Here is a 27,346-nt window from a genome sequence, read left to right on the forward strand (position 1 = left end):
AAGAAAACACACTATAGGTAAATCAAAATGGAATTCTAAAAAATACAGGAAAGAGAAAATGTCAGAAAAAGAAAAGAGCAATGAGAAACAGAAAACAACAACAACAAAAAATAAAATAGAATGAAACCTGACTAAATTAATGATTACATTAAACATATAAGCCTAAATACACCAATATTTACTGGTGGTAGAGTGAATTGCCAGATTGGCATAGATAATTATTTCTTTTTTTTTTTTTTAAGCTGGAGTTTCACCATGATGGCCAGGCTGGTCTTGAACTCCTGACCTCAGGTGATCCACCCACCTCGGCCTCCCAAAGTGCTAGGATTACAGGCGTGAGCCACCGCGCCCAGCCCTGGCATAGATAATTAAAAAACAATTCAACTATATGTTGTCTATGAGAAACTCACTTCAAATATATCAGAGGGCTAAAAACAAAGGAATAGAAAAAATATATATCATGTTAACATGAATCAAAGGAAAGCAGGCATGGCTATGTTAATATCAGATAAAGTAGACTTCAGAGCAAAGACAATTATTAGAGATAGGGAAAGACATTATATAATGATAAAAGGGTCAATCTGCCAGTAAGCTATAACAGTCCTAAATGTACATGGACCAAACAATGAAGTTGCAAAATATGTGAAGAACTTAAAGGAGAGAAACAGATAATTCAGTCATAGCCAGAGACTTCAATATTCTTCTTTCAACAATTTTGATAGAATTAGACAAAATCTAATTGACATTTATAGAACACACTACCTAATAACATAGGAATACACATTTTTTTTTTTTTTTTTTGAGACAGAGTCTCACTCTGTCACCCACGCTGAAGTACAGTGACATGATCTAGGCTCACTGCGACCTTTGCCCCCCGGATTCAAGCGATTCTTCTGCCTCAGCCTCCCAAGTAGCTGGGATTATAGGCATGTGCCACCATGCCTGGCCAATTTTTGTATTTTTAGTAGAAATGGGGGTTTCATCATATTGGCCAGGCTAGTCTCGAACTCCTTACCTTGTGATCTGCCTGCCCTGGCCTCCCAAAGTGCTGGGATTACAGGAGTGAGCTACTGTGCTTCACCAAGAATACTCCTTCTTTTAAAGTGCTCGTGGAAAATATATGTCAAGATAGAGTATATCCTGAGCCATAAAACAAACTTGAAAAAAATTTTAAAATTGAAATTAGGCTGGGAGCAGTGGCTCACACCTGTAATCCCAGAACTTTGGGAGGCCAAAGCGAGCGGATCACATGAGGTCAGAAATTTGAGACCACCTGGCCAGCCTGGCAAAACCCTGTCTCTGCTAAATATACAAAAATTAGCCAGGTATGGTAGTGGGCACCTGTAATCTCAGCTACTTGGGAGGCCGAGGAAGGAGAATCGCTTGAACCTGGGAGGCGGAGGTTTCAGTGAGCCGAGATGGAGTCACTGAACACCAGCCTGGCTGATAGAGCGAGACTGTCTCAAAAAAAAAAAAAAAGAATTGAAATTATATAGAATATATTTTCTGACTACAATGGAATCAAATTAGAAATCAGTAACACAGATCAGGCATGGTGGCTCATGCCTGTAATCCCAGCACTTTGAGGGGCCAAAGTGGGAGGACTCCTTGAGGCCAGGAGTTCAAGACCATCCTGGGTAATACAGGGGGACCCTCATCTCCACAAAAAATCAAAAACTCAGTCAGGTGTGATGGCATGTGCCTATAGTCCCAGCTACTTGGGGGGCTGAGGTGGAAGGATTGCTTGACCCTGGGAAGTCAAGGCTGCCGTAAACTGTGATTGTGCCACTGTATTGCAGCCTGGGTGACAGAGCGAGACCTTGTCTCAATAATAATAATAATAGTAATAATTAAAAAAGAAAAAAATTAGTAAGAGAAAGGTAACAGGAAAGTATCCAAATTCTTGGAAATCAAACTACACTTGTCTAAATAATCCATTGGGTCAAAAGGAAGTTTCAAAGGAAACAAAAAAATACACTGAATTAAACAAAAATGAAAATACAACATATCAAAATTTATGAGACAGAAGCTATAGCAGTACTGAGGGGGAACTTTATAGCACTAAGTCCATGCATTAGAAAACAGTAAAGGTCTCCATAATCTAAATTCTTACTCCAAGAATATAGAAAAATAAAGAGCAGAAAACAATGAAATTAGAAAAAAAATAGAGAAAATCAGAATTGGTTTGGGTTTTTTGTTTGTTTTTGAAACAGAGTCTCACTCTGTCACCCAGGCTGGAGTGCAGTGGCATGATCTTGGCTTACTGCAACCTCCACCTCCCAGGTTCAAGCAATTCTCCTGCCTCAGCCTCCCAAGTAGCTGGGACTACAGATGTGTGCCACCATGCCCAGCTAATTTTTGTATTTTTGTAGAGACGGGGTTTCACCATGTTGGCCAGGCTGGTCTTGAACTCCTGAACTCAAGTAATCTGCCTGCCTCGGCCCCCCAAAGTGCTGGGATTACAGGCATGAGCCAGGGTGCCCAGCCTGGTTTTTATTTTAAAGATCAGAAAATTGATTCTTTAACAAGATCAATGAAATTGACAAATTTTTAAAAAACTGACATAAAAAGGGAGAAAATAAAAATTCCCAATATCAGGAATGAAATAGGAGCTATTGCTACAGGTCCTGTAGATATAAAAATGGTAATAAAGGAATAGTATGAACATCTCTACACATGAAAATTTGCAGCTTAGCTAAAATGAATTATATTCTTTTTTATTTATTTTAATTTTTATTTTTTATAGAGACAGAGTCTCCGTATGTTGCCCAGGCTGGTCTTGAACTCCTGGGCTCAGGGGATCCTCCTGCCTTGGCCCCCCAAGATGCTAGGATTACAGGCATGAGTCACCATACCCAGCCCAGAATGGATTATTTTCTCAAATGTAATCTACCACAATTCACTCAGCATGACATAGGTAATTTCAATAGCCACTTAGTGATTAGAAAAATTGAATTTGTAATTTTTAAAACTCCAGAAAAAGAAATCTCCAGGCCCACATAGTTTCACCAGAGAATTCTATCAAATGGTTAAGGAATTAACACGAATTTCATACAGTCTATACCAGGAAATAGAAGAGGAAGAGATACTGTTTGTGGTACAATATATCGTTTAAATTTACTATTTTAGCCATTTTAAGTGTATAATACAGTGGCATTAAGTATATTTACAATGTTCGGTTACTATCACTATTTCTGGAACTTTCATTATTCTAAACACTCTGTATCTATTGAACAATAACTGCCCATTCTCCTCTCCCACTGGCCCCTGGCAATGATCATTTTACTTTCTTCTCTATGAATTTGACTACTCTAGGTACCTGATATAGGTGGAATTATAAAATATTTGTCCTTTTGTGTCTGGCTTATTTCACTTAGCTTAATGCCCTCAAGGTTCATCCATGTTGTAGTATGTGTCAGGATTTTCTTACCCATTAAGGCTGAATAATATTCCATTGTGTATGTTTACACACACATAGACACACATTTTGTTTATCCATTCATCCATAAGTGGGTACTCGAGTTCTTTCTACCTTCTGGTTGCTGTAATGCTGTGATGACCACGGGTGTACAATTATCTCTTTGTATCCTTGCTTTTAATTACTTTGGGTAGAACCCAGAAGTGGAATTACAAGTGGTAATTCTATGTTTAGGTTTTCTTTTTAGAACAGCCATACTGTTTTCCATAGCATCTGTGCCAGTTTACATTCCCACCAACAGTACACAAGGGTTCTATATACCGGTCAACACTTTATTTTCTGTTTTTTTGATGGTAGCCATCCTAATTAGGTGTAAAATGGTATCTCATTGTGATTTTGATTTACATTTTCATAATGATTAAACACCTTTCTATGGTCTTGTTGGCCATTTGTATATCCTCTTTGGAAAAATGTGTCTTCAAGTCCTTTGTTCTCCCCCACTCACCACCTATTTTCCCTTTTTTTTTGAGACGGAGTTTCGCTCTTGTTGCCCAGACTGGAGTGCAATGGCACCATCTCGGCTCACCTTAACCTTCACCTCCTGGGTACAAGCAATTATCCTGCCTCAGCCTCTGGAATAGCTGGGATTACAGGCATGTACCCCCACACCTGGCTAATTTTTTGTATTTTTAGTAGAGATGGGGTTTCTCCATGTTGGTCAGGCTGGTCTCGAACTCCTGACCTCAGTTGATCTGCCTGCCTCGGCCTCCCAAGGTGCTAGGATTACAGGCATGAGCCATTGTACCCGGCCAATCCCCCTTTTTTCTTTAGTCAGGATCTTGCTCTGTCATCCACGCTGAAGTCCAGTGGCATCATCATGGTTCACTGCAGCTCGAACTCCTGGGCCTTAAGTGATCCTTCCATCTCAGCTCCTGAGTAGCTAGAACTATAAGTACGCACTACCACACCAAGCTAATTTTTTTAAACTTTTTTTTAGATACAGGGTCTCATTATGTTGCCCAGGCTAGCCTTGAACTCCTGGCCTCAAGAAATCCTCCCATCTCCAACTCCCCACTGGCTGGGACTACAAGCATGAGCCACTGTGCCCAGCTTTTCCTCATTTTTAAATGGAGGCTGGATGAGGTGGCTTACACCTGTAATTCCAGCACTTTGGGAGGCCGAGGTGGACAGATCACCTGAGGTCAGGAGTTCAAGACCAGCCTGGCCAACATGGTGAAACCCCGTCTCTCCTAAAAAGACAAAAATTAGCTGGGTGTAGTGGCGTGTGTCTGTAATCCCAGCTACTTGGGAGGCTGAGGCAGGAGGATTGCTGGAACCCAGCAGGCGGAGGTTGCAATGAGCTGAGATCCCACCACTGCACTCTAGCCTGGGTGACAGAGGGACACTCTGTCTCAAAAAAAAAAAAAAAAAAAATTGAGTTGTTTACATGTTGTTGAGTTTTAGCTCTCTACCTATTCTGGATACTGATCCCTTATCAGATATGTGATTTGCAAATGTTGTCTGCCATTCAGTCAGTGGGTTGCCTTTTTACTCTGTCGATTGTGTCCTTTGGTGTGTAAAAGTTTTAAACCTTAATGAACACCAGTTTCCCTATTTTTCTTTTGTTGTTTGTGCCTTTCGTGTCCTATCCAAGAAATCATTACCAAATCCAAACCAATGTCATGAAGCCTGCCCATTTTCTTGTAAGACTTTTATATTTTACCTCTTATGTTTAGGTATTTGATCAATTTTTGAGTTAATTTCTGTATGTGCCATAAGATAAAAGTCCAACTTCATTTTCGTTTTTTTTTTTTTTTTTTTTTCTGAGACTGTGTTTCACTCTTGTTGCCCAGGCTGGAGTGCAATGGCACAATCTTGGCTCACTGCACCCTCTGCCTACCGGGTTCAAGTGATTCTTCTGCCTCAGCCTCCAGAGTAGCTGGGATTACAGGCATGCGCCATCATGCCCGGATAACTTTGTAGTTTTAGTAGAGACTGGGTTTCTCCATGTTAGTCAGGCTGGTCTCCAACTCCTGACCTCAGGTGATCTGTCCGCCTCGACCTCCCAAAGTGCTGGGATTACAAGCATGAGACACCTAGCCTGGCCCCAACTTCATTCTTTTGTATGTGGATATTCAGTTTTTCCCAGAACCGTTTGTTGAAAACACTCCCCTTTCTCCATTAAATGTTTTGGCACCTTTGTCAAAAATCAATTGCTCACTATATGTGAGTGTTTTTTTCTAGGCTCTGTATTCTATTCCATTGGTCTTTAGTCTATATTATGCCAGTACCACATTGTTTTGAGTACTGCAGCTCTGTAGCAATTTTTGAAATCAGGTAGTGTATCATCCAACTTTGTTCTTCTTTTTCAAGATTGGTTTGACTATTCGTGTCCCTTGAGATTCCATAAATTTTAGTCTGGTTTTTAAACAAATTATGTAAAAATGCCATTGGGCTTTTGATTAGAATTGCACTGTACCTATAGATCACTTTGAGTAGTAATGCTATGTTACCAGTAATAAATCTTCCACTCCTTGAACAGAGAATGTCTATTTATGTCTTGTTTAATTTCTTTCAGCAGGGCTTTATAATTTGCTGTATACAAGTTTCTTGCCTCCTTGGTTAAATCTATTCTTAAGTATTTTATTCTTTGTGATGCCGTTATAAATAGAACTGTTTCCTTAATGTTCTTTTCAAATTGTTCATTGCTAATGTACAGAAATGCAACTTGTTTTGTGTGTTCATTTTATATCCTGCAACTTTGTTGAATTTGTTTATAAGCTCTAGCAGATTTTTTTGTGGAATCTCATATATAAAATCATGTCATCTAAGAATAGAGATAATTTTACTTCCTTTTTTTTTTTTTTTTTTTTTTTTTTTTTTTTTTTTTTTTTTTGGGGACGGAGTTTCGCTCCTGTTACCCAGGCTGGAGTACAGTAGCACGATCTTGGCTCACTTCAACCTTTGCCTCCTGGGCTCAAGCAATTCTCCTGCCTTAGCCTCCCAAGTAGCTGGGATTACAGGTGTGCACCACCATGCCCAGCTAATTTTTGTATTTTTAGTAGACACAGGCTTTCACTATGTTGGCCAGGCTGGTTTCGAACTCCTGACCTCAAGGGATCCACCTGCCTCAGCCTCCTAAAGTGCTGGGATTACAGGCGTAAGCCACTGTGCCCAGCCTTTTTTATCCAATTTGGATGCCTTTTTTTCCTTGCCTAAGAAAAAAATTACTTTAAAAAATTACTTTGAGTAGAACTTTAGTACTATGTTGAACAGAAGTGGTGAAAGTTGGCAATCTTGTCTTGCTCCTGATCTTAGGGGAAAAGCTTTAAGCCTTTCACCATTGAATATAATGTTAGTTATGGGTTTTATATATGGCCTCTATTATGTCGAGAAAATTTCCTTATATTCCTATTTTGTGAAGTGATTTCAACATGAATTTTATCAAATGCTTTTTCTGCATCAATTGAGATGTTCAAAGTGGATTTTAACATCTCTGAAATGAAGATATATTTTATAACCAATGGTATCTTAAGATTCTATGAATCACAGTAACAAATTTCATAATATGGTAATTGCTATAAAAAATAAAGATTGGGCTGGGCACAGTGGCTTACACCTGTAATCTCAAAACTTTGGGAGGCCTAGGCAGGAGGATCACTAGGTCAAGAGATTGAGACCATCCTGGCCAACATGGTGAAACTCCGTCTCTACTAAAAATACAAAAATTAGCTAGGTGTGGTGGCACGTGCCTGTAGTCCCAGCTGCTCAGGAGGCTGAGGCAGGAGAATCACTTGAACCTGGAAGGTGGCGGTTGCAGTGAGCTGAGATCACACCACTGCACTCCAGCCTGGCAATAGAGAGAGACTTTGTCTTAAAAATAAAAATAAAGGTTGGGAGGCTGAGGTGAGAACAGCACTTGAACCCAGGAGACTGAGGCTGCAGTGAGCCATGTTTGTGCCACTGCACTCTAGCCTGGACAACAGAACAAGAGCCTGTCTTATTTTTTTAAAAAAGATTGAAGCCCGGTACTGTGGTACACACCTATAGTGTCCCAGCTACTTGGGAGATTGAGGCAGGAGGACTGCTTACGCCCAGGAGTTTGAGGCCAGACTGGGCAATATAGAGAGGCCCTGTCTCTTAAAAAAGAAGATTGAGTATGGCTGGATAGGGGCAGAAGTATGATTTTAGGTTGGGTGATCAGGGAAGGTTTCCTTATGCAGATAACAGTTAAGCAGAGATCTAATTATTTAGAAAAAGCTAGGCATGCAAAATTTGGAGCAAAAATATATTAATCAGGGAAAATAGTAAGTATAAAAGCCTTGACTTGGAAATAAGTTTGGCATTCTAAGTAATGGCAAGAAAACCAGTATACCTGGAGCATAGTAAGAAGGACAAGAGTAGAACAAGATGAAATAGGTCCAGAGACCTATTAGGTACCTATAAAGGGCTGAGACGCTGAGATTTCTAAAGAAAGAGTGTTTTTGAGACTGAAATTACCCACTAAAGAACATTTTAAAAGCTCCCACATTTGAAAAGATGATGATATATGCAAATCCTTTCTAGTTTCTGTAACACTATTAATCCTTTATTATGGTCATCTCAGTATATGAACAAGTTCTTGCTGAGTTCAATATTTTGGAAGCTAATCTAACCCTTTCATGAATTATTTTAAATATTTATATTTCCTGAAAAATTACTTTTCAGCCTTCTAAATATTAAAATATCTCATTGACATTGCTTCACTAAAAACCAGCCTCTGACTTATTTCTTTTAAAGAGTCAAGCAAAGTATTCTATTCCTGAGCAAAATCACACTCTCCAAGCAGACTCTTACTCTCCTAATTTACCAAAAAGGTGAGTACAATTTTATTTACCTAAACGTTGACTAATTGTGTCTGGGAGATGAATCTCATACTTATACATCATTGTGATGCTAGGAAGATGCCTGTTTGGGGTATGGTATCATCATTATGCTTTCTTTTTGTTTTAGTGCCATAAAGGCAGCAAAAATGATGGACCAACAGAGCAAACAAAGGACAAAAAAGGAAAGCACAGAATCTTCTTCCTTTGACTCTAGGACTTCTGAAAAAAGTGCAGAGGAAGAGCTAGTTTTGCATCCTACTAAATTAAGCACTTCTTTTGACTTTCTGGAGCTAAATTACGGTTTCAACAAAAATGCTGACACAACCATGAAATGGCAGACAAATGCATTTCCAACAGTTGGGGAACCTCTTCAGAAGCATCAAAGTTTAGATTTGGGCTCTATTTTGTTTGAAGCATGTTCTAATTCTAAACCTGTAAATGCAGCAGGAAGATATTTTAATTCAAAGGTGCCAATAACACGGACCAAATCAACTCCTTTTGAATTGATACAGCAGACAGAAACCAAGGAGTTGGATGGCAAGGAAAACTTTTCTTATTTGGAATCTCAACCACAGGATTCTTGTTTTGTAAAGATGCAGGCTCAAAAAGTAATGCACGTTTCTTCAGCAGAACTGAATTATTCACTGCCGTATGAATCTAAGCACCAAATATGTAACGTCTCTAATGTAAAGCACTGTGACTCCGGTGCTCTTGGTGTATATTCTTACATATCTTTAGCGGAAGATCCTTATTTTTCAACATTGCCTCCAAGTGGTACCGGTTCTAAGATGTCTCTTGATTTACCTGAGAAGCAAGATGGAACTGTTTTGCCCTGTTCTTTGTTGCCAACATCCTCTACATCCCTCTTTTCTTGTTGCAATTCACATGATTCTTTATCACTGAATTCTCCAACCAGTATTCCCCCACTACTGAACCAAGAGTCAGCTGTAGTAGGTAAGTTATTTTTTAAAGTTTGTATAGAATTTTGGTTTCACTTTGTTTCTATAGAATATTTGGTTTCTCTTCATCTTCCCTCTTCTCCTCTGCTTCCCTTTCTTCTTCCTGCTACTCCTCAAATAAATAAATTCTGGGAGTGTTTTAATGATGTACTAAGTTGAAAATAGCAACACGAAACATGTAACATTCCATGAAACAGGCAGCAATGGAGGCAATCAAGATCTGGTAAAGGATCTGTACCAACAGGAGCACTTCTCAAGAAGGCAAGCCTCACTCCTAGAAATGTATATCAAAGGCCCACAATTTACTGTTTTTCAAAAATATTTTTTGAAACAGAATCTCACTATGTTGTCCAGGCTTGAGTGCAGTGGTATGAACATTGCTCATTGCAGCCGTGATGTCCTGGGCTCAAGCGATCCTCCCACTTCAGCCTCCTGAGTAGCTGGGACCACAGGGACACGCCACCCTGCCTGATTAATTTTTCTTTTTTTAGAAATTGGGTCTTGCTATGTTGCCCAGGCTGTTCTTGAACATCTGGCTTCAAGCAATCCTCCCACCTTGGCCTCCCAAACTGCTGGGATTACAGGTGCAAGCCGCCACACCTAGCTTCAGAATTTACTCCTAACATATAGAACCAGCTCGCAAAAGAAGAGCAGAAAAAAATTTGATCAATAGCACTACATGGCCACCCAGAATTTTTGTTACACAATTGTGTGGCTATAATGAGTTGAACATATTGCTAAAAATTGAATTCTCTTCCTGTAGGAGCTGGAAGAGGACAACCTGATTTCTTGCTCTTTCGTAGAAATTTAGTAGATGAGAATACATGTTTAGTATTTTGTGAAAAATTCTATCTTATGTATGCCTTTACTTTCATGTTTTATCTCTTTTATAATTCTGTATTTTTGTATATAATGCATATTGTTTTGTTTTACTGATTAGTTGGAAATTAGAAATGAACATCCTGTGATGATTACAATAATTTGATGTGGAAGATAATGAGGGAAAGCAAAGAACAACTTTAACTCCTTATGTATATCATCAAATAATTCATAAAGCACATTCCACATAGATAGGAGGTGGAGAAAACTTTTGCTCTATAACATTATTTATTATAGAGTTTCTTAATAAATAGATGTGTAGATCATTTATAACTTTGTTGCCAAAATATTTTATCTGGATCTAAGAAGGTCCTTCTGTGATTATTTTATACATTTTTAAACACTTAAATGTATTTTCTTTTCCTAGATACTCAAAATACCTTAGACTTCTCTGAGCATCTGCAGCATTAAAAAACAAACCCTTATTTTCAAGGGATTATAAAAATATCATCATGTGCCATCTGGTGGCAGTTTCTTATAATAGCATTTAAAATGCTTAATAAAAACTCTGTATAGAAATACAGAAAACAATCCTATACTACTGTTTTGTAAAACAGAAAAATGCCAATATTCTTGGATTTTGTATATAGTGAAGAAATACTAAAAATTTTTATGTTTTAATTAATGTATAAGACATGTCAAAGCACTTTATAATGCTTTATTGTATAGTCTATGTAAAACAAAAGGAGTTATGTAAAAGATAATTCAAAGCTTCCAAAATTAATATGTTTTATGTTAACTGACACCCTGTGACTCAATCAAAATATTTTTGAGCTTTTAAAACAAACAATAAATTTTAAAGAATAAGCAAAAACCTCCTGAGTTTGTACCTTAAGAGAATTTATTTTGCTTTTTCCTTGAATGAACAAGTGCCAGCTTACTGATAATGGTGGGTCAATGGAATTTAAATATAAATTATGGTAAATTTGTATTTACTATTAGAATATAAAAATTTATTTCAGATTGTTCTAATTAACAATTGTTACCATATTTCTGACATTTTGGATAGCAACTGCTCCAAGGATAGATGATGAAATCCCCCCTCCACTTCCTGTACGGACACCTGAATCATTTATTGTGGTTGAGGAAGCTGGTGAGTACAGTTCAGTAAGTATAAAATAAAGTGTGGGTTGGACATGGTGGCTCATGCCTTTAATTCCAGGACTTTGGGAGGCTGATGTGGGAGCCTTGAGTTCAAGGAGTTCATTGAGGCCAGGAGTTCAAGACTAGCCTGGGCTACATGGGTGAGATCTCATCTCTAAAAAAACACTTTTTAAAAAATTTAGCAGAGCAATGGCAGCATGCACATGTAGTCCCAACTACTTGGAAAGTGGAGGTGAGAGGATCACTTGATTCCAGGAGTTGGGGGCTGCAGTGAGCCATGATTGTGCCACTGCACTCCAGTCTGGGTGATAAGAGTGAGACCCTGTCTCAAAAAATAAAATAAAGTATGAACTAACTAGATTTCTTCTCAGATCCTTTCAATGTTTTATGTACTATTTGCTGAGCAACATTTGATTTATAAAAGAAGACTACTCCCAAGAACTGAACCACATTCACTTTCTTACAGAAGAATTCTCACCAAATGTTCCCAAATCCTTATCCGCGGCTGTGAAGGTAAAAATTGGAACATCACTGGAATGGGGTGGAACATCTGGACCAAAGAAATTTGATGACTCTGTGATACTTAGACAAAGCAAGGTCAATAATTTTTTTATGGCTCTGTTCATTTAAATTCAATAGACTACAGATCTACTCCTTATATTTTTAATACCCATCATTCAATAAATCCTAAGCACATACTACATATAAAACAATGTGCTAGAGGATGTTGGGATAAAAAAGATGTATAAGACACAATTCTTGCCTGTAAGAAGCTTCTTGTCTAGTAGTAGAGATATAGGATGAGTACACATCTTTATTTTTCCTATATTTACTATAGCAAGGCCAATATGATCGATGTCATATGAAAGATAAAGAATTTCAAGTGTGGGAGATGCCTCCAGGTTGGAAGTTATCAAGGAAGATTTAGTGCAAGAGGAAACATTTGAGCTGATTCTTGAAGGATAGTTAAGGCAAAAATAAATGTTTCATACTTAAGTAGGAAGCTTGTTCACTGTAGTCATTTGGCAGGCTGTATCTTGTTAGCTGTGATAATATGTTACAGAGAATGACAGGTGTGCATATTACTTAAGATAAACCTTTTAGAATAGTGTATCCTGCTTCTGGAGGAAAGTGTATCTAAAAATGTTATACATTTCTATGTATTCTGTGAAGCAATTCTCTTAAAATTTGAGAGATCAGAAAAATAATTAAACAAACATTTTCAAGAACATACAATTGCAAAGCTGATAAGCAAATATTATCTGCCTTTTAAATTATAATTCTAACATACTAGTAATCATTATTATTGCCATTAATAATAGGCACACATATTTATCTTAACAACTCCCAGAGGAAAGAACAATCACTCTTTCCAATGTTATGAAGCAACTTCAATTTCTGCTCCTTACCTCTAAATTTTCAGGGAATTTTTTTTTTTTTTTTTTTTTTTGAGGTTTTTTTTTTTTTTTTTTTTTTTTTTTTTTTTTTTTTTTTGAGACAGAGTCTTGCTCTGTCATTAGGCTGGAGTGCAGTGGTGCGATCTTGGCTCACTTCAACCCCTGCCTCCCAAGTTCAAGCGATTCTCCTGCCTCAGCCTTCCAAGCAGCTGGGACTACAGATGCGCACCACCAGACCCAGCTAATTTTTGTATTTTTCATAGAGACGGGGTTTCACCGTGTTGGCCAGGATGGTCTCGATCTCTTGACCTTGTGATCCACCTACCTTGGCCTCCCAAAGTGCTGGGATTACAGGCGTGAGCCACTGCACCTGGCCAGGGAAATGTTTTAGGTGGGACAGAAATAAGTCAGAAGGGGATCAACTTAGGACTAATTGCCATGGTATATACAAATCATTGTAAGAGTGAAGGATGCTATTTCATAATTCAGCACACTTACATGTTAGGAAAAATAGGGTCTATATTTCAAAACTATCTGAAATATAATTTCAAAGATGCCATTTTTTGCTTTGAATTTTATAATTTGTATACATATTCTTCTTTCACTTTTCCTTTCTTTTTTTCTTTTAGAGTGTAAAATTTCGAAGTCCTAAATCAGGTAAAAATTTCTCTTGGCTTTAGATGACATTTAGCTCTAAGATTCTAAGAAAGGTTCATTAAGTTTAGAGTAATTCACCTCATGAAGTTACTTGGTTCCCATAATAGCTTCCAGTATTTATTGATTTATTTCTGGTTTTCCCAGACTAGAAATTTGGTTAAAAGCAAGGTGAAGACAGGATTTTAGAATTCTGCTCCTTAATATATAACCATTTAAAAACTGTTTCAGAGAGAAGCTTTTAAAATTTTGCACCATTTCCATTATATAGATGTTTCCACTGTTAACAGTGTGATTCAAAAAATTATTTCTGGCCACGTAGTTCTTTAGTTGGCTGTTGCCTCTCCAGTACTTTCCTAAGCTTTGCCTTTTATGCATTGAAGAACAAATTAATTTGATAATGTAAACTTTGTTTACATTATCACAGGTGGTAGTTGCCCTTAACATACTTATTCATATTGTCACATTGTTCAAACACATAAACAGATAACATAAAAAACATGGGCTTTGCCAGGAGTTCAAGGCTGCAGTGAGCTATGATGGCACCACTGCACCCAGCCTGGATGACAGAGCAAGATGATGTCTCTAAAAAACATGATAATAGGCTGGGCGCGGTGGCTTACACCTATAATCCTAGCACTTTGGGAGACCAAGGCGGGCAGATCATAAGTTTAAGAGATGGAGACCATCCTGGCCAACATGGTGAAAACCCATCTCTACTAAAAATACAAAAATTAGCTGGGCATGGTGGTGTGCGCCTGTAGTCCCAGCTACTCTGGAGGCTGAGGCAGGAGAATTGGTTGAACCTGGGAGGTGGAGGTTGCACTGAGCTGAGATCTTGCCACTGGACTCCAGCCTGGTGACAGAGCAAGACTCCATCACGAAACAAAACAAAACAAAACCCCTCCCCAAAAATGATAACAAAAACATGGGCTTTAGAGTCAGATAGGCTTTAACTCAAATCCCCAGTCTATGAAGAATTATCAAAATGTGTAACCTTGGTTAAATTACCTACTTTCTCTATCTGCTTTTCTCATTTATAAAAGTAGAATAATAGAATCCCTTAGATAATTTTTATGAGGATTAAATAAGATAATGCCATAAAGCTTTTAGCCCAGTGCTTGTCAAATAAATACTCCTTAAATATTATAAATTATAATTTTTATTCATCATTAAATGAGCATTTTACTAAGCCACTTCTGTGTACCTTACACAGTGTTAGAATAGGCAGGATGTATAAGAAAGAGTACTACTTAATGCTTATATTCAAATGTAGATAAAATTAATACTCACATGGAACTACTAAGTGATAATCTGTGTGGCACTAGCTATAATCACCAGGAATCTGGAAAAACAGGATGCCATAACTGAAAGGGTTTGGAAAAGCTTCTCTGAGTGGAAGAAAGAACTTTAAATAATTTCTATAGACAGAAAAAAGGAGGGAATTCCAGCAACAGGGATCAGCCTAACAGTGACTCAAAGGTAGAAATGAGCATGATGTGTATGGAGAATAGGTTATTTTTTATTTTATTTTATTTTTTGAGATGGATTTTTGCTCTTGTTGCCCAGGCTGGAATGCCATGGCGCAATCTTGGCTCACGACAACCTCCACCTCCCAGATTCAAGCAATTCTCTTGCCTCAGCCTCCCAAGTAGCTGGGATTACAGGCATGCCCCACCATGCCTAGCTAATTTTGTATTTTTAGTAGAGATGGGGGTTTCTCCATGTTAGTCAGGCTGGTCTCAAACTCTCAACCTCAGGTGATTTGCCTGCTTTGGCCTCCCAATGTGCTCGGATTACAGGTGTGAGCCACCTTACCCAGCTGAGTAATTTATTTTTTATTGCAATAGATATTCTAGTTTGTGAAATATAGAAATTAAATTTGGGCAAATAAGATGTGGAGCAGGATTCTGAAGGACTTATAAAAGCTAGTCAGATGAAATAACCAGGATAGACAGATCCATAAAGACAGAAGCAGATTAATGATTGCCAGGAGCCAAGGGAAAGAGGAAAATAGAGAGCGACAACTTAATGGGTGCAGAGTTTCCTTCTAGGGTGATGAAAATGTACTGGAACTAAATAGTGGTGATGATTGTACAGTACCGTGAATATGCTAAATGTCACTAATGGCAAATCTTATGCATATTTTACCACATACACCCAAAGTTAGGCAGAGGAATTTAGATTTAATGCCGTAAATAAGAGGTGTTATGGGTTCTTTGTCAGGGGAGTATTAAGATGAAATGGTATTTTAGGGAGATATTTACTAGAAGATTGTTAACGAACAACTTTAGTTTTCAGAATACTCCTAACAGCAAACTGGGAGATAATGAACTACTTCAGAGTAGTTATTAAGTATTTATTAAATGTCTATTGTACGCCAGTTATTTTATTTGGTGCTAGAAATAAGTACTGTACTTTTGTGTATTACCCAGCATGTGAGAAGTAACACTATTGATAAGACAAACTCTAAGAACTAAACAAACCTAATGACCAATGACATGTGAACCTCTTGTACTTTACTGCATTTTCATTTTCAAAAGGAATTAATATAACAATAATACTCAGCACTATACAATGAGATGCTTATGTTGGTAGAATACCATCTGTATTTTGAGAAATTTACATCATGGGAGAATATGTCCATTATTGAAAATCTTCATTTTATGGAAAATTTCAAATACACATTTAAAACCTAGCATGATAGCATTATCACACCAATAAAATTAATAATAATTCCTTGACAGTAACTAATATCCAGACTGTTCAGTTTTTAATTGTCTCAAAAATGTCTTTTTACAGTTGGTTTATTCAAATCTGAATTCAAACAAAATCTAAACATTGCATTTGGTTTATATGTTTGTCTTCTTAAATCTGTCTTGAAATCTGTAACAGTTCTCCTTTCTTTATATTTTCTTTTAACATATATAACAGTTCTCCTTTCTATACTTTTTCACACCATTTATTTGTTGAAGAGAGTTGGTCATTTGTCTTAAAAGACTGCTTAACATTCTGGATTTGGCTAATTGTATCGTGATGGTTTTATTTAACATGTTCCCCTATCCCCAACATTCATGCAAAATGGTTGTTAGCTCTAGAAGTTTGATTATATTCAGTTTCAGTGTCTTTGGAAGAATAATTCTAAGTGAGCTATACATTTTTGATGAATCATAAGCTTATTGGCTAACAAGGTAGAAAAACAAAGTTCCTGAGGCTCCATTCATTTTTCAGATAATTTTTTATTTGGTGATTGTAGGTTAAGATTGACTGATTTTAAAAAATTATATAAAGCCAAAAAGGGTGTTGACTTTTGACTTTTAATTCATAGATTTCTCTGTACTTTCTTATCACAGAACTACATCAAGATCGTTCTTCTCCCCCACCTCCTCTCCCAGAAAGAACTCTAGAGTCCTTCATTCTTGCCGATGAAGATTGTAAGTGGTAGTACTTTCTCTAAAAAAAATCATAAACAATACATTTTAAAAACCCATAATATATAGTCACTCCTTTTTTTTTTTCTTAAGGTATGCAGGCCCAATCTATAGAAACATATTCTACTAGCTGTCCTGACACCATGGAAAATTCAACATCTTCAAAACAGACACTGAAGACTCCTGGAAAAACTTTCACAAGGAGTAAGGTAAAGAAGATAAGAGTTTTGGGAAACATGCCAGGGGATTTCCCTTACTGAAAGTTTTCCGCCTCCCCAGCATTAAGATGGAAAATTAGATTAAATATCTTTACTAAAACTAATTATTGATATTATAACAATCGAAATTAATAGAAAGAAACCAAAAAGAAGAAAAAATACAACTTAAAGATTCATTTGTCAGAGAGAGAGGACCAGAAAAAACACCTATTGGGTACTATGCTTATTACCTGGGTGATGAAATTATCTGAACAGCAAACCCTTGTGACATGCAGTTTACCTATATAACAAACCAGGACATATACTCCTGAACCTAAAATAAAAATTAAAAACTAAAACTAAAACTAAATGAAGAAAAAAAGAATCAATTACTCCCTAAGGTTGATTTATAAATGTAAAAGATGCCCAATGAAACTACCAACTTGTTTATTTCTGGAACTAGACAAACTGATTTCAAAGTTCATATGGGAGTAGGGGGAAGCAAAAGTAGTCAGAAATCTGCAAATAAATAAAAATAAAAATAAAAATAAAAATAGTTTAAATGTCTAAAATAATTTTTAAAATAAAAATGAATAAATAGAAAAGCAATGAAAGAAAGTCACCTTAGCAAATATTCAAATATGGTAAAGCCTCAATTAAAATGGCATGATAGGCCAGGCACTGTGGCTCATGCCTGTAATCCCAGCCTTCGGGAGGCCAAGGCAGGTGGATCACTTGAGCTCAGGATTCAAGACCAGCCTGGGCAACATGGCAAAACCCAATCTCTACCAAAATACAAAACATTAGCCGGGCATGTTGGTGTTGCCTGTGGTCCCAGCTACTCAGGAGGCTGAGGTGGGAGGATTGCTTGAGCCTGGAAAGTGGAGGCTGCAGAGATCACACCACTGCAATCCAGCCTGGGTGACAGAGTGAGACCTCATTTCAAAAAAAAAAAAAAAAAAAAAAAAAAAAAAAATAAAAAAAAAATATAGGCATGATATTAATGTATAAAAAGAAACACATACCAACAGGGTAAAAGGGAAGGTTCTGAAACAGATACAAATATATGTAGAAATTTAGTATATAATGAAGGTGGTATCTCAAATCAGGGGATAAAGATGGATGGTTTAATAACTATTGTTGGATCAAATAGCTAACTACCTGAAAAAAAAGCAGGGCATCCTCCTTACATGTATACCAGAATAAACTCTAAATGGGTAAAAGATTTAAATGTTAAAAAAACAGAAACAAAAACACAGAGACCTTAAAAAACTTGGAAAGAGGCCAGGCTTAGTGGCTCGCTCCTGTAATCCCAGCACTTTGGGAGGCTGCGGCAGGCAAATCACAAGGTCAGGAGTTCGAGACCAGCCTGGCCAACATGGTGAAACCCCGTCTCTACTAAAAATACAAAAAATTAGCTGGCCATAGTGGTGGGTGCCTGTAATCCCAGCTACTCGGGAGGCTGAGGCAGGAGAATCGCTTGAACTCAAAAGGCAGAGGTTGCAGTGAGCCGAGATCAAGCCACCGCACTCCAGCCCAGCCCAGGCGACAGACTGAGACTCTGTCTCAGAAACAAACAAACAAACAAACAAAAAACTTGGAAAGAGTCCTTTATAACCTGAGAGTGTGAATGACCGTTACTATGACTCAAAATCCAGAGGCTGTAAGAAAATAGATAAATTCAGCTAAATAAAACAGAAAATTTATGGATGGCAAAACAATCACCTTAAAAATCAAAAGACAAAGAACAAATTTGAGAAAAAAAAAAAAGTCTGCAACTGGCACCACAGCCAAAGGGATTGTTACCCTAATATATAAAGAACTGTTAGAAAATAGGCCGAGTACAGTGGCTCATGCCTGTAATCCCAGCACTTTGGGAGGCCAAGGCGGGTGCCTGACCAACATGGTGAAACCCTGCCTCTACTAAAAATACATAAATTAGCCAGGCATGGTGGCATGTGCCTGTAATCCCAGCCAATCAGGAGGCTGAGGCTGGAGAATCACTTGAACCTAGGAGGCAGAGGTTGCAGTGAGCCAAGGTCGCGCCACTGCACTCCCCAGACTGGGTGACAAAGTAAGACTCCATCTCAAAAAAAAAGAAGAAGAAATTCATAGAAAATAATAACCACAAAATAAAAATGGGCAAAAATCTGTGATCAGATGGTCTGAAGAAAATAAATGAGCATGTGTGCCCTTTAAACATCTGATATGTTCAATCTCATTCATAATGAAAAAATTACAAATTAAAACCACAGTGACATATTATTTTTTCATCTATCAGAATGGCAAATTCCCAAAGTTTGATTATATTATCTGTTAGGGAGGCCATGGGGAAATGAGCACACTCAATGTTGTTGGTGGGAATGTCAAGTGGTACAACTTCTTTAAAAAAATTTTTTTTTAAAAATTAGAGATGGGGTCTCTCTATGTTGCCAATTTCTGAAATCAAGCTATCCTCCTGCCTTGGCCTCCCAAAGTGCTGGGATTACAGGTGAGACCCACTGTACCTAGCCTGGTACAACTTCTACGAAGGAAAATTTAGCAATATCAAAATTACAAATGCATATACCCTCTACTCAATAATTTCACTATAAGTGAAATTTATCCTACAAATATGCTTGCATACACATGAAATGACATGTATACCAAGTATTCACTGCAGCATTATCTATAAGAGCAGATGACTGGAAACAACATAATTAATAGTGTTAATTGTTAGGGGAACTGATTAAATAAATCATGGTATATCCATACAAATGGAATACTGTACAGCTAAAAAAGTATTAGGACTTTCTCAATATATTTATATATAATTTATTAACTTTTATTTAAAAAGAGGAATATAATACATATGTGCATTTACTTATATATTCATAAGTTACTCTGGAAGGATGCTAAGTACAGAGGATAAAAAACTAATAGTGGTTATCTACAGGAGGAGCATTAGAAACTGAGTAGACTGAAGACAAGGATGGGACCATTTTTACTAGGATTTTCTGACTTGTAAATAAATCATCTATTTTAAAAAAAACCCTAAAAACGTTACAAAGAAAGACTTTATTAAATATCTATTCCATGGAAAAACACATTCCTGTTTGGTGTTAGGAAAATAGAAATGTCATAAAGGACAACTATTTGCCCTTGAAAACAGTATAGTTAATCTGCTGGAGTAGCACATCTTTGAGGAACATGAAAATTATCAAGAGGAATAAAATGTCATGAAGCAGATTAAAAATATATATGCTGAAGAAATGTGGAGCAAAGACATTTGGGTAGGTTCCTTGAAAAGATAACTTAGAGACTCCAGCATAAACGTGAGAGAAGGAAGTACGTCTAACAGTATGAAGGAGGCCTTAGTAAGTTTAATATAGAATATTACTGGCAAAAATTCTTCGCTAGAATTGAAATGGCTGTGTAACATGGATACATTCAGAAGCCATTTTAAGTTCTGAAATGGTCCTAATAAAGGAGAGAAGTAGGAATTTCATCTCCTCTACCCCCTGAGTTCCTTCCTCCTTACCTTTTTTTTTTTAGACAGGGTCTTGCTCTGTTGCCCAGGTTAGAGTGTAGTGGCATAAATATGGCTGACTGCAGTCTTGACCCCCTGGGCTCAAGTGATCCTCCTGCATCAGCCTTTCAAGTGGCTGGGAACACAGGTCTGCACCACCATGCCTACCTTTTTAAAATTTTTGGTAGAGATAGAGTCTCACCATGTTGCCCAGTCTGGTCTTAAACCCTGGGCCTCAAAGGAAACTCCTACCTGAGCCTCCCAAAGTGCTAGATTTACAAGCATGAGCCACTTTGCCAGCACCCCCTATCCCTGTCAATAGTCTGATAGAATAATTTTTAAAAAAACAATCTTTTTAAAAAGACACGTTCTCACTCTGTCGCCCAGGCTGGAACACAGTGGTGAGATCACAGCTCGTTGCAGCCTTGAACTCCTGGGATCAAGCAGATCTCCTGCCTCAGCTTCCCCAGTAGCTGCCAGCACACTCAGCTAATTTTTTTTTCACTTCTTGTAGAGATGGGGGTCTTGCTATGTTGCCCAAGATGGTCCTAAACTCCTCAGCTCAAACAGTGCTCCTGCCTTAGCGTCCCAAAGTGTTGGGATTACAGGTGTAAGCTGCTGTGCTCAGCCTCTGATAATATTATTTCAAAATATGTAATGTGATACTTGCATGGGTGATATAAATAGCAAGATAAAATCAAGTGGAGATTTTGTACTGAATTAAAAATGGCAAGATGGAAAAATAACTATGTACATTTTCATGGCTTTTTATAAGGAAATTAATTCCTTTCACTCAAGTCTCTATTCTACTTGATTGAAGTATTTCAAACTTCACAGGAAAAAAACTAACATTTTTCCCTTTCTTCACTTTTGTAGAGTTTGAAAATTTTGCGAAACATGAAAAAGAGTAAGTTGGTATTTATGTTTTAAAATATTGTTTTCTCAATTTTGTAATTTTTCTTTATATAACCAACCAATATTTTGAAAAGATTAACAATATTATTCCTAAACAGAGCCTCCCTAGGATCCTACGAATCAGAACAATCAGCCCTAGGCCTTTTTTTTTTGGCTAGGCTTCACAGTGCTAATGTTGGGCAGGCAAGGAGAATTCTGTTTAATACATAAGAATAATAATTAGTACAATGTTTGCCATTAAAATTTTTTTAAATATCTTTTTAAAATTTATTTTTAATAGTACAGATGGGGTTTCACCATATTGCCCAGCTTAGTCACAAATTCCTGGGCTCAAGTGATCCTCCCGCCTCGGCCTCCCTAAGTGCTGGGATTATAGGTGTAAGCCACTGCACCCGGCCAATGTTTGGCACTTTCTACCCCTCTTAAGGTGCTGTCATACAATTGTGTTATTTAAAATTTCCAGGAGTCTCACCTCAGTTGTATTTTTTGGAAATAGTCACAGCAAAGCATATTGTGAAACAAATATGTTAACTTCATGAAATAAGCAAAGGATTGATATATTTCCATTTTTACCAAGTATTAGCAATAAAAATCTGTTGCTTACTAATTTTATTATATTGTAATGAAAATAAATTCCACTGAGTCCTGAAACTCTGGGAAATTATCTTAGAAATCTTATTTACAAATATAAAATTTAAAAACCATGGTGATATACTTAATTTTTTTTTGAGCCGTTTGGTTAATCACTGAATAGGGGAGAGACAGAAAGTACTGAGAAAATCTGATTTAAGGCATAGTGTAAGAAAGAAGCTTTCCTTTTGGGTTTTCATTCTGTTTGCCTACCCAAAAACTCCAGGTTCTTGAGCTAGTTTGCTATCATTGCCATCATAGCTGATCTCTGACATGAACTGATTTCTTTCTTATGATGGCTGAAGTATAGTTGGAAAATATACCTTTTCTCCTACAGACAGTCAAAAGAGAATTCAAACATTTCAAAAGGAAATTATGGTAGGAAACAGGGGAAAGAAAATAACCAAGTACAAAGAACTGAGTGACTTAAACAGTCAACCAGAGATTGGTTTGATCAGCCTAACTCTTCTAACAGTTTTCTTTCCCCAGCTCCAACCCTGCCTAGAGTATCAAGCAAAGAAACAGAAACTACAGGTAGATTTAGGTTGGCACAGCTTTTAAGATATGGTGGAACTTTCGGAGATTAAGTCTTATTTCTAAGAAAGAGCTCTCAGTTCATTCTCTGGATCTAGGCTGTGCTGTATTTTTCAGTTACCTTGATCCTCTGGTCTTTTGCCCTTAAATGAAAAACAACATCTGGCCCCAAAATTGATCCTGGCCCCCAAAATTGAAGCTTTAGACTGTACTTCATATGTGTCCTCAGCCCCTTCCAGATGGGTCATGATTCTGGAATTCCATGTGTTCTTCCTGTAGCCTGGATCTCCCACTGGACTGTAAAGCTGGTCCTACTTTTAACGAAATTAGGATTCTCCATCTATTATTTTAAGCTAGTATCTAGGCCTAGTGTCATTCATTTATTCATTCAATGAATATTTGTTGAGTGTCTACCGTGTTCCAGGCATTCTGTAAGGTACTTACACTGTTCACTGTAAGATGGTGAACAGAACAGATATGGGCTCTGCCTTTGTGGAACTTAATTTTGGTGAAGGATTCCAACATTAAACAAATTCACAAATACATACATATAACACATGATAATGCTATGAAGGAAAACAAAAGGGTAACTATGAGAGGATAACAAAGGGAATCCACTTTAGAATGAGTCGTCCAGAAACCCTTTTAAGGAAGTGACAATTGAACCTGAAACATGAAGGAGCAGTCAGCCAGCCAAAGGGTCCAGAGAAGAGTTTTTCAGATAGAGGGAACAAAATATCTGAGGTATAAGAATTCGGTTTATTGTAGAAATTCAAAAGGAAGACATCTTAGCTACATAGTAGTAGGTAAGGAGGAGACAGGAATAAGGCAAGGCTGGAAAGATCAGGGAGGAATAGTTAGATTCTTATGGGTCATGCATGGTAAGTAGTTTAGTTTATTCTAAGTGTAGTGGGAAGCCATAATAGGGTTTCATGCAGAGATGTTTTATACTTTGTTTTCTATTTATTTTTAAATGTTTCACAGAAAAGTATAAAACGATCATGCTAGCTGCTATATAAAGAATGAATTACAGAATGACAAGAGTGGAAGCTGTCAACTGTGATGCCTGATACCAACTTTTGGTGGGAAACTTTGTCACAAATCCTTTAGTTGCAAGTGACAGAAAACCTGACTTAAGCTGACTTAAGCAGAAAAGGGGAATATATACTGGCTTGTAACAATGGTCCAAATGATGAAATCAGAACCTAATCTCTCATTTAATGTCTCTCAGCTTAGTCTCACTCTGTGTTAGCTCATTCAAAGGCAGGCTTATAAGGGGAAAAAAATAACTATTTCTTGGTTTTCAAACCACATTGTGATGACTAGTGCCAACAGGGTCTGACTGTCTCGGCTTGGCTCGTTTGCTCATCCCTGAACCAATTATTGCCAGTATAGTCAATGTTCTGATTAGGCAGGTTAGTGTCATACCTTAATATTTAACACTTGTTACATGTGGACACTGTCCAATCAGGAATGAGGTCAAACCTATACATCTGGTGTGACCATGCCAATATACTAACTGAAAATCAGCCCTAGTTATAGGTCATTTCCTTAATCTAAAGGTACAATCAGCTCCACTGGAAGCACGGAAACTGAAAATTGTGGAGGAGTAGTTTCCTAAAGAAAAATTCAAGTTCTATTATCAGAAGAGGGAATGAAGGTTAGGCAGGTAGCATAAAAATGTCCATAATGAGCCAAAATACAAAATAGCAGTTTCCTCTGATATATATATGTGGAATCTGTGCCTCCTCTGTAAAAGACCAATATTATCCTTTGGGACAGTTGTTTTCTTTCTGAAGGATATATATAACTTTCAGCTCCTATGCAGTTTAGAGATTACTGGTAACTCCTAAACTTCCTCACCTTTACTCACTTTATATTCACGTCTCTATCTTCCGTGCCTAGACCAATCCTTAGTACATAGTAAGTATTTAAATATGAATAGTATTTTATTAAGTATTTTATACTTATACTTTATATTAAGAATTTAATATATTAAGTATAGTAATTATACTTACTATAGTAATATTGTAAGTATAAAATAAATATGTATTTTAAATGGACCTGATTGAAATTCAGTATGCATTCCAGTGATTCATACTCAGGTACCCTCTGGAAAGTGAAGGTGTTTCTAGAATCCTAATATTAGGTATACATGTGCAAACACACATATGTTGTTGTTCTCACAGTGCATTCTGAAAATGCTGAAAACAAAAACAAAAATACTTACCAATATCTTCCCACTTATATGCTATTTGTTAGAAAGTTTATACAAACCTAAATTATCTTTTTCCATTGCTAAGATAGAGCATGTGTAAAATGTGGACAAACTTTTTAAGGGACTGTTTTCAAAACTGCAGACACTGATACATGAATATATCAATGTATATATATGACCTATAAGTAACTTATAAATTAACTTATACCTCTAAGTAACTAAAATAGCAAAACAAAGCAGCATAACAATGCTTTTGGGAGATTATAGACCTAAATAATAATAATAATTATTAAATATTATTATTATGTTTTTTTTTAGACAGGGCCTTGCTCTGTCACCCAGTCTGGAGTGCAGTGGTGCAATCTGGGCTCATCACATCCTCTGCCTCCCAGGTTTGAGCAATTCTTGTGCCTCAGCCTCCCAAGTAGCTGGGATTACAGATGTGCAACACCACGCCTGGCTAATTTTTTTGTATTTTTAGTAGAGACGGGGTTTCATCATGTTGGGGAGGGTGGTCTCGAACTCCTGGCCTCAAGTGGTCTGCCCGCCTCAGCCTCCCAAAGTGCTGAAATTACAGGCATGAGTCACCATGCCAGGTTATGAGGCCTGTATTAGAATCACCTATAATTAGAGAAAAATCAGGCTGGAAAGTGGAATGAAAAAAAGAGATTCCAGGGTAGGGGATTAAATAAAAAAAAATAACAGACTTGTCATGAATGAAATATTGTGGAGAATAAATGATGTAAAAATGTACTAAGAGTGGTCAGAGGAAAAAGTAATGTGAAATCCAAAGCCAAAATGTGAATTTCAAGCTGATTTATGATATATTGGATCTTATTTCTTTGGCAAATTTCTTTAGTGTTGGGCTTTACTATAAATTGTTTGCAAAGGAAAGACACCTTTTAAGAAAAAAACACAAATACAAATGAGAATATTGTAGTGTCAACTCATTTGTAAGCACCTATATTTTGTTGACATTTGACAGTGATATGTTTATTTGGGATTATTAATTACTCTTAACAATTATGTGTGATCTGATCAACTGTCATCTGAGTCTGTCTTTAGTCTTTCCCTTATATTTTTTCTTTTGATTCTAGGTATCTGTAATTCTTGCCCACCAAACAAGCCTGCAGAATCTGTTCAGTCAAGTAACTCCAGCTCATTTCTCAATTTTGGTATGTGTGTTATTTTACAGAAGAGTTAAAAAATTACCCATTTACAGTATAACAGATTCAAATTTAAATATGATTTTAGGTTGCATGTATAGTTCCTCATGTTTATATTCTTTTCCATGCAATTTATCTTTTTATTTTTAACCTTAACTACCTCTTAACATGTCACACAGAATTACCTAGTATATGTGAAAAATAAAGCTAGGTAACCAAATTATTGTGTTGGCATGTAGTAAATAAATATGACTAGCCCAATGAAAAAATTGAGATGCTGTGATATTCCGGTTCATATCTAAAACAAATTTATAAAAAACATACAAGTATGATAAAAAGAACAGCAGTTGCCACTGTCTAATCTTATATAACTAATTTAACATTAGGAAATAAAGCACAATTCTGACAGTTTTAAGGTTTGCTTACCCAATTGCTCATAAGTATATGCTATAAACTTAAAATGATAATTTTTTATTATTCTAAGTATTCTATTATTCTATGTGATACATATTTATAATACTATTTCAAGTAGTATCATGTATAATTTTTTGTAAGCAGAATAGCAATTAGTGGTAGGCTATTACTACTAAAAATTGTTATTAACCAAAACCACCCTAAAAGAGTGTGAAGCCTCTAGGAGTCCCTGAATCACACTTTGAGAACTGCCGCTTAATGGTGTTGTCTTTACTTAGAAGATCAAATTGGGTTGCTACCATCTCCAGACTGCAGGTGGAAAGAAAACAGGAAAAAGTGGAGGTGTGGCCTCCTCTTCTTACTCTTCTGGTCTTCAAAGGCACTGGCCTGGAAATGGCCAGATTATATCAGCTCATATTTTCTTGATGAGAACTTAGACATATGCTATAATTAAATTGCAAAAGAGATTAGGAAATGTAATATTGTTGGGCAAATAAAATTGCCTACATACAATTCTATTTGAGGAAGAAGCAAAGAAAGATATTGGTGGACAAGTAGCAATCTCTGCCACACTTAAGTTAGAATCCCTATGTCATCTTCACAAAATGTTTAACTAAAATCTCTGGATCTGCCTTTTTTGCCACAAAATTTTGTTTGGATTTCATTAACTTTAAGGTTTAACAAGTTATAATTTAGGCCGGGTGTGGTGGCTTATGCCTGTAATCCCAGCACTTTGAGAGGCTGAGGGAGGCAGATGACGAGGTCAGGAGATTGAGACCATCTTGGCCAACATGGTGAAACCCTGTCTCTACTAAAAATAAAAAATTAGCTGGACATGGTGGCACATGCCTGTAAGCCCAGCTACTCAGGCGGCTGAAGAAGGAGAATCACTTGAATCAGGGAGTTGGAGGTTGCAGTGAGCTGAGATCGTGCCACTGCACTCCAGCCTGGCGACAGAGTGAGACTCCGTCTCAAAAAAAAATTTATAATTTAAAAAATGTATAATTTATGTAAAATCATTTAGCTAAAACATTTACATAGAATATTGTATAAACTA

The 27,346-nt window shown here is 36.9% G+C and overlaps 1 protein-coding gene across 1 annotated transcript in view; it reads left to right on the forward strand.

Annotated features, from left to right (window-relative positions):
* PTPN22 (protein tyrosine phosphatase non-receptor type 22) overlaps positions 1 to 27,346 on the forward strand; it is a 55,297-nt gene that overhangs the window by 23,772 nt on the left and 4,179 nt on the right. Inside the window, exons 10-18 of the mRNA XM_017524262.2 lie at positions 8,198 to 8,274; positions 8,411 to 9,237; positions 11,131 to 11,214; positions 11,692 to 11,822; positions 13,252 to 13,279; positions 16,630 to 16,710; positions 16,801 to 16,916; positions 21,289 to 21,319; positions 25,807 to 25,884. Of these exons, the coding sequence (XP_017379751.1) occupies positions 8,198 to 8,274; positions 8,411 to 9,237; positions 11,131 to 11,214; positions 11,692 to 11,822; positions 13,252 to 13,279; positions 16,630 to 16,710; positions 16,801 to 16,916; positions 21,289 to 21,319; positions 25,807 to 25,884 (1,453 nt within the window). The remainder of the gene's footprint in view (positions 1 to 8,197; positions 8,275 to 8,410; positions 9,238 to 11,130; positions 11,215 to 11,691; positions 11,823 to 13,251; positions 13,280 to 16,629; positions 16,711 to 16,800; positions 16,917 to 21,288; positions 21,320 to 25,806; positions 25,885 to 27,346) is intronic.

Source organism: Cebus imitator, unplaced genomic scaffold (assembly GCF_001604975.1).
Source record: "Cebus imitator isolate Cc_AM_T3 unplaced genomic scaffold, Cebus_imitator-1.0 Scaffold32, whole genome shotgun sequence".
Lineage (NCBI taxonomy): Eukaryota > Metazoa > Chordata > Mammalia > Primates > Cebidae > Cebus > Cebus imitator.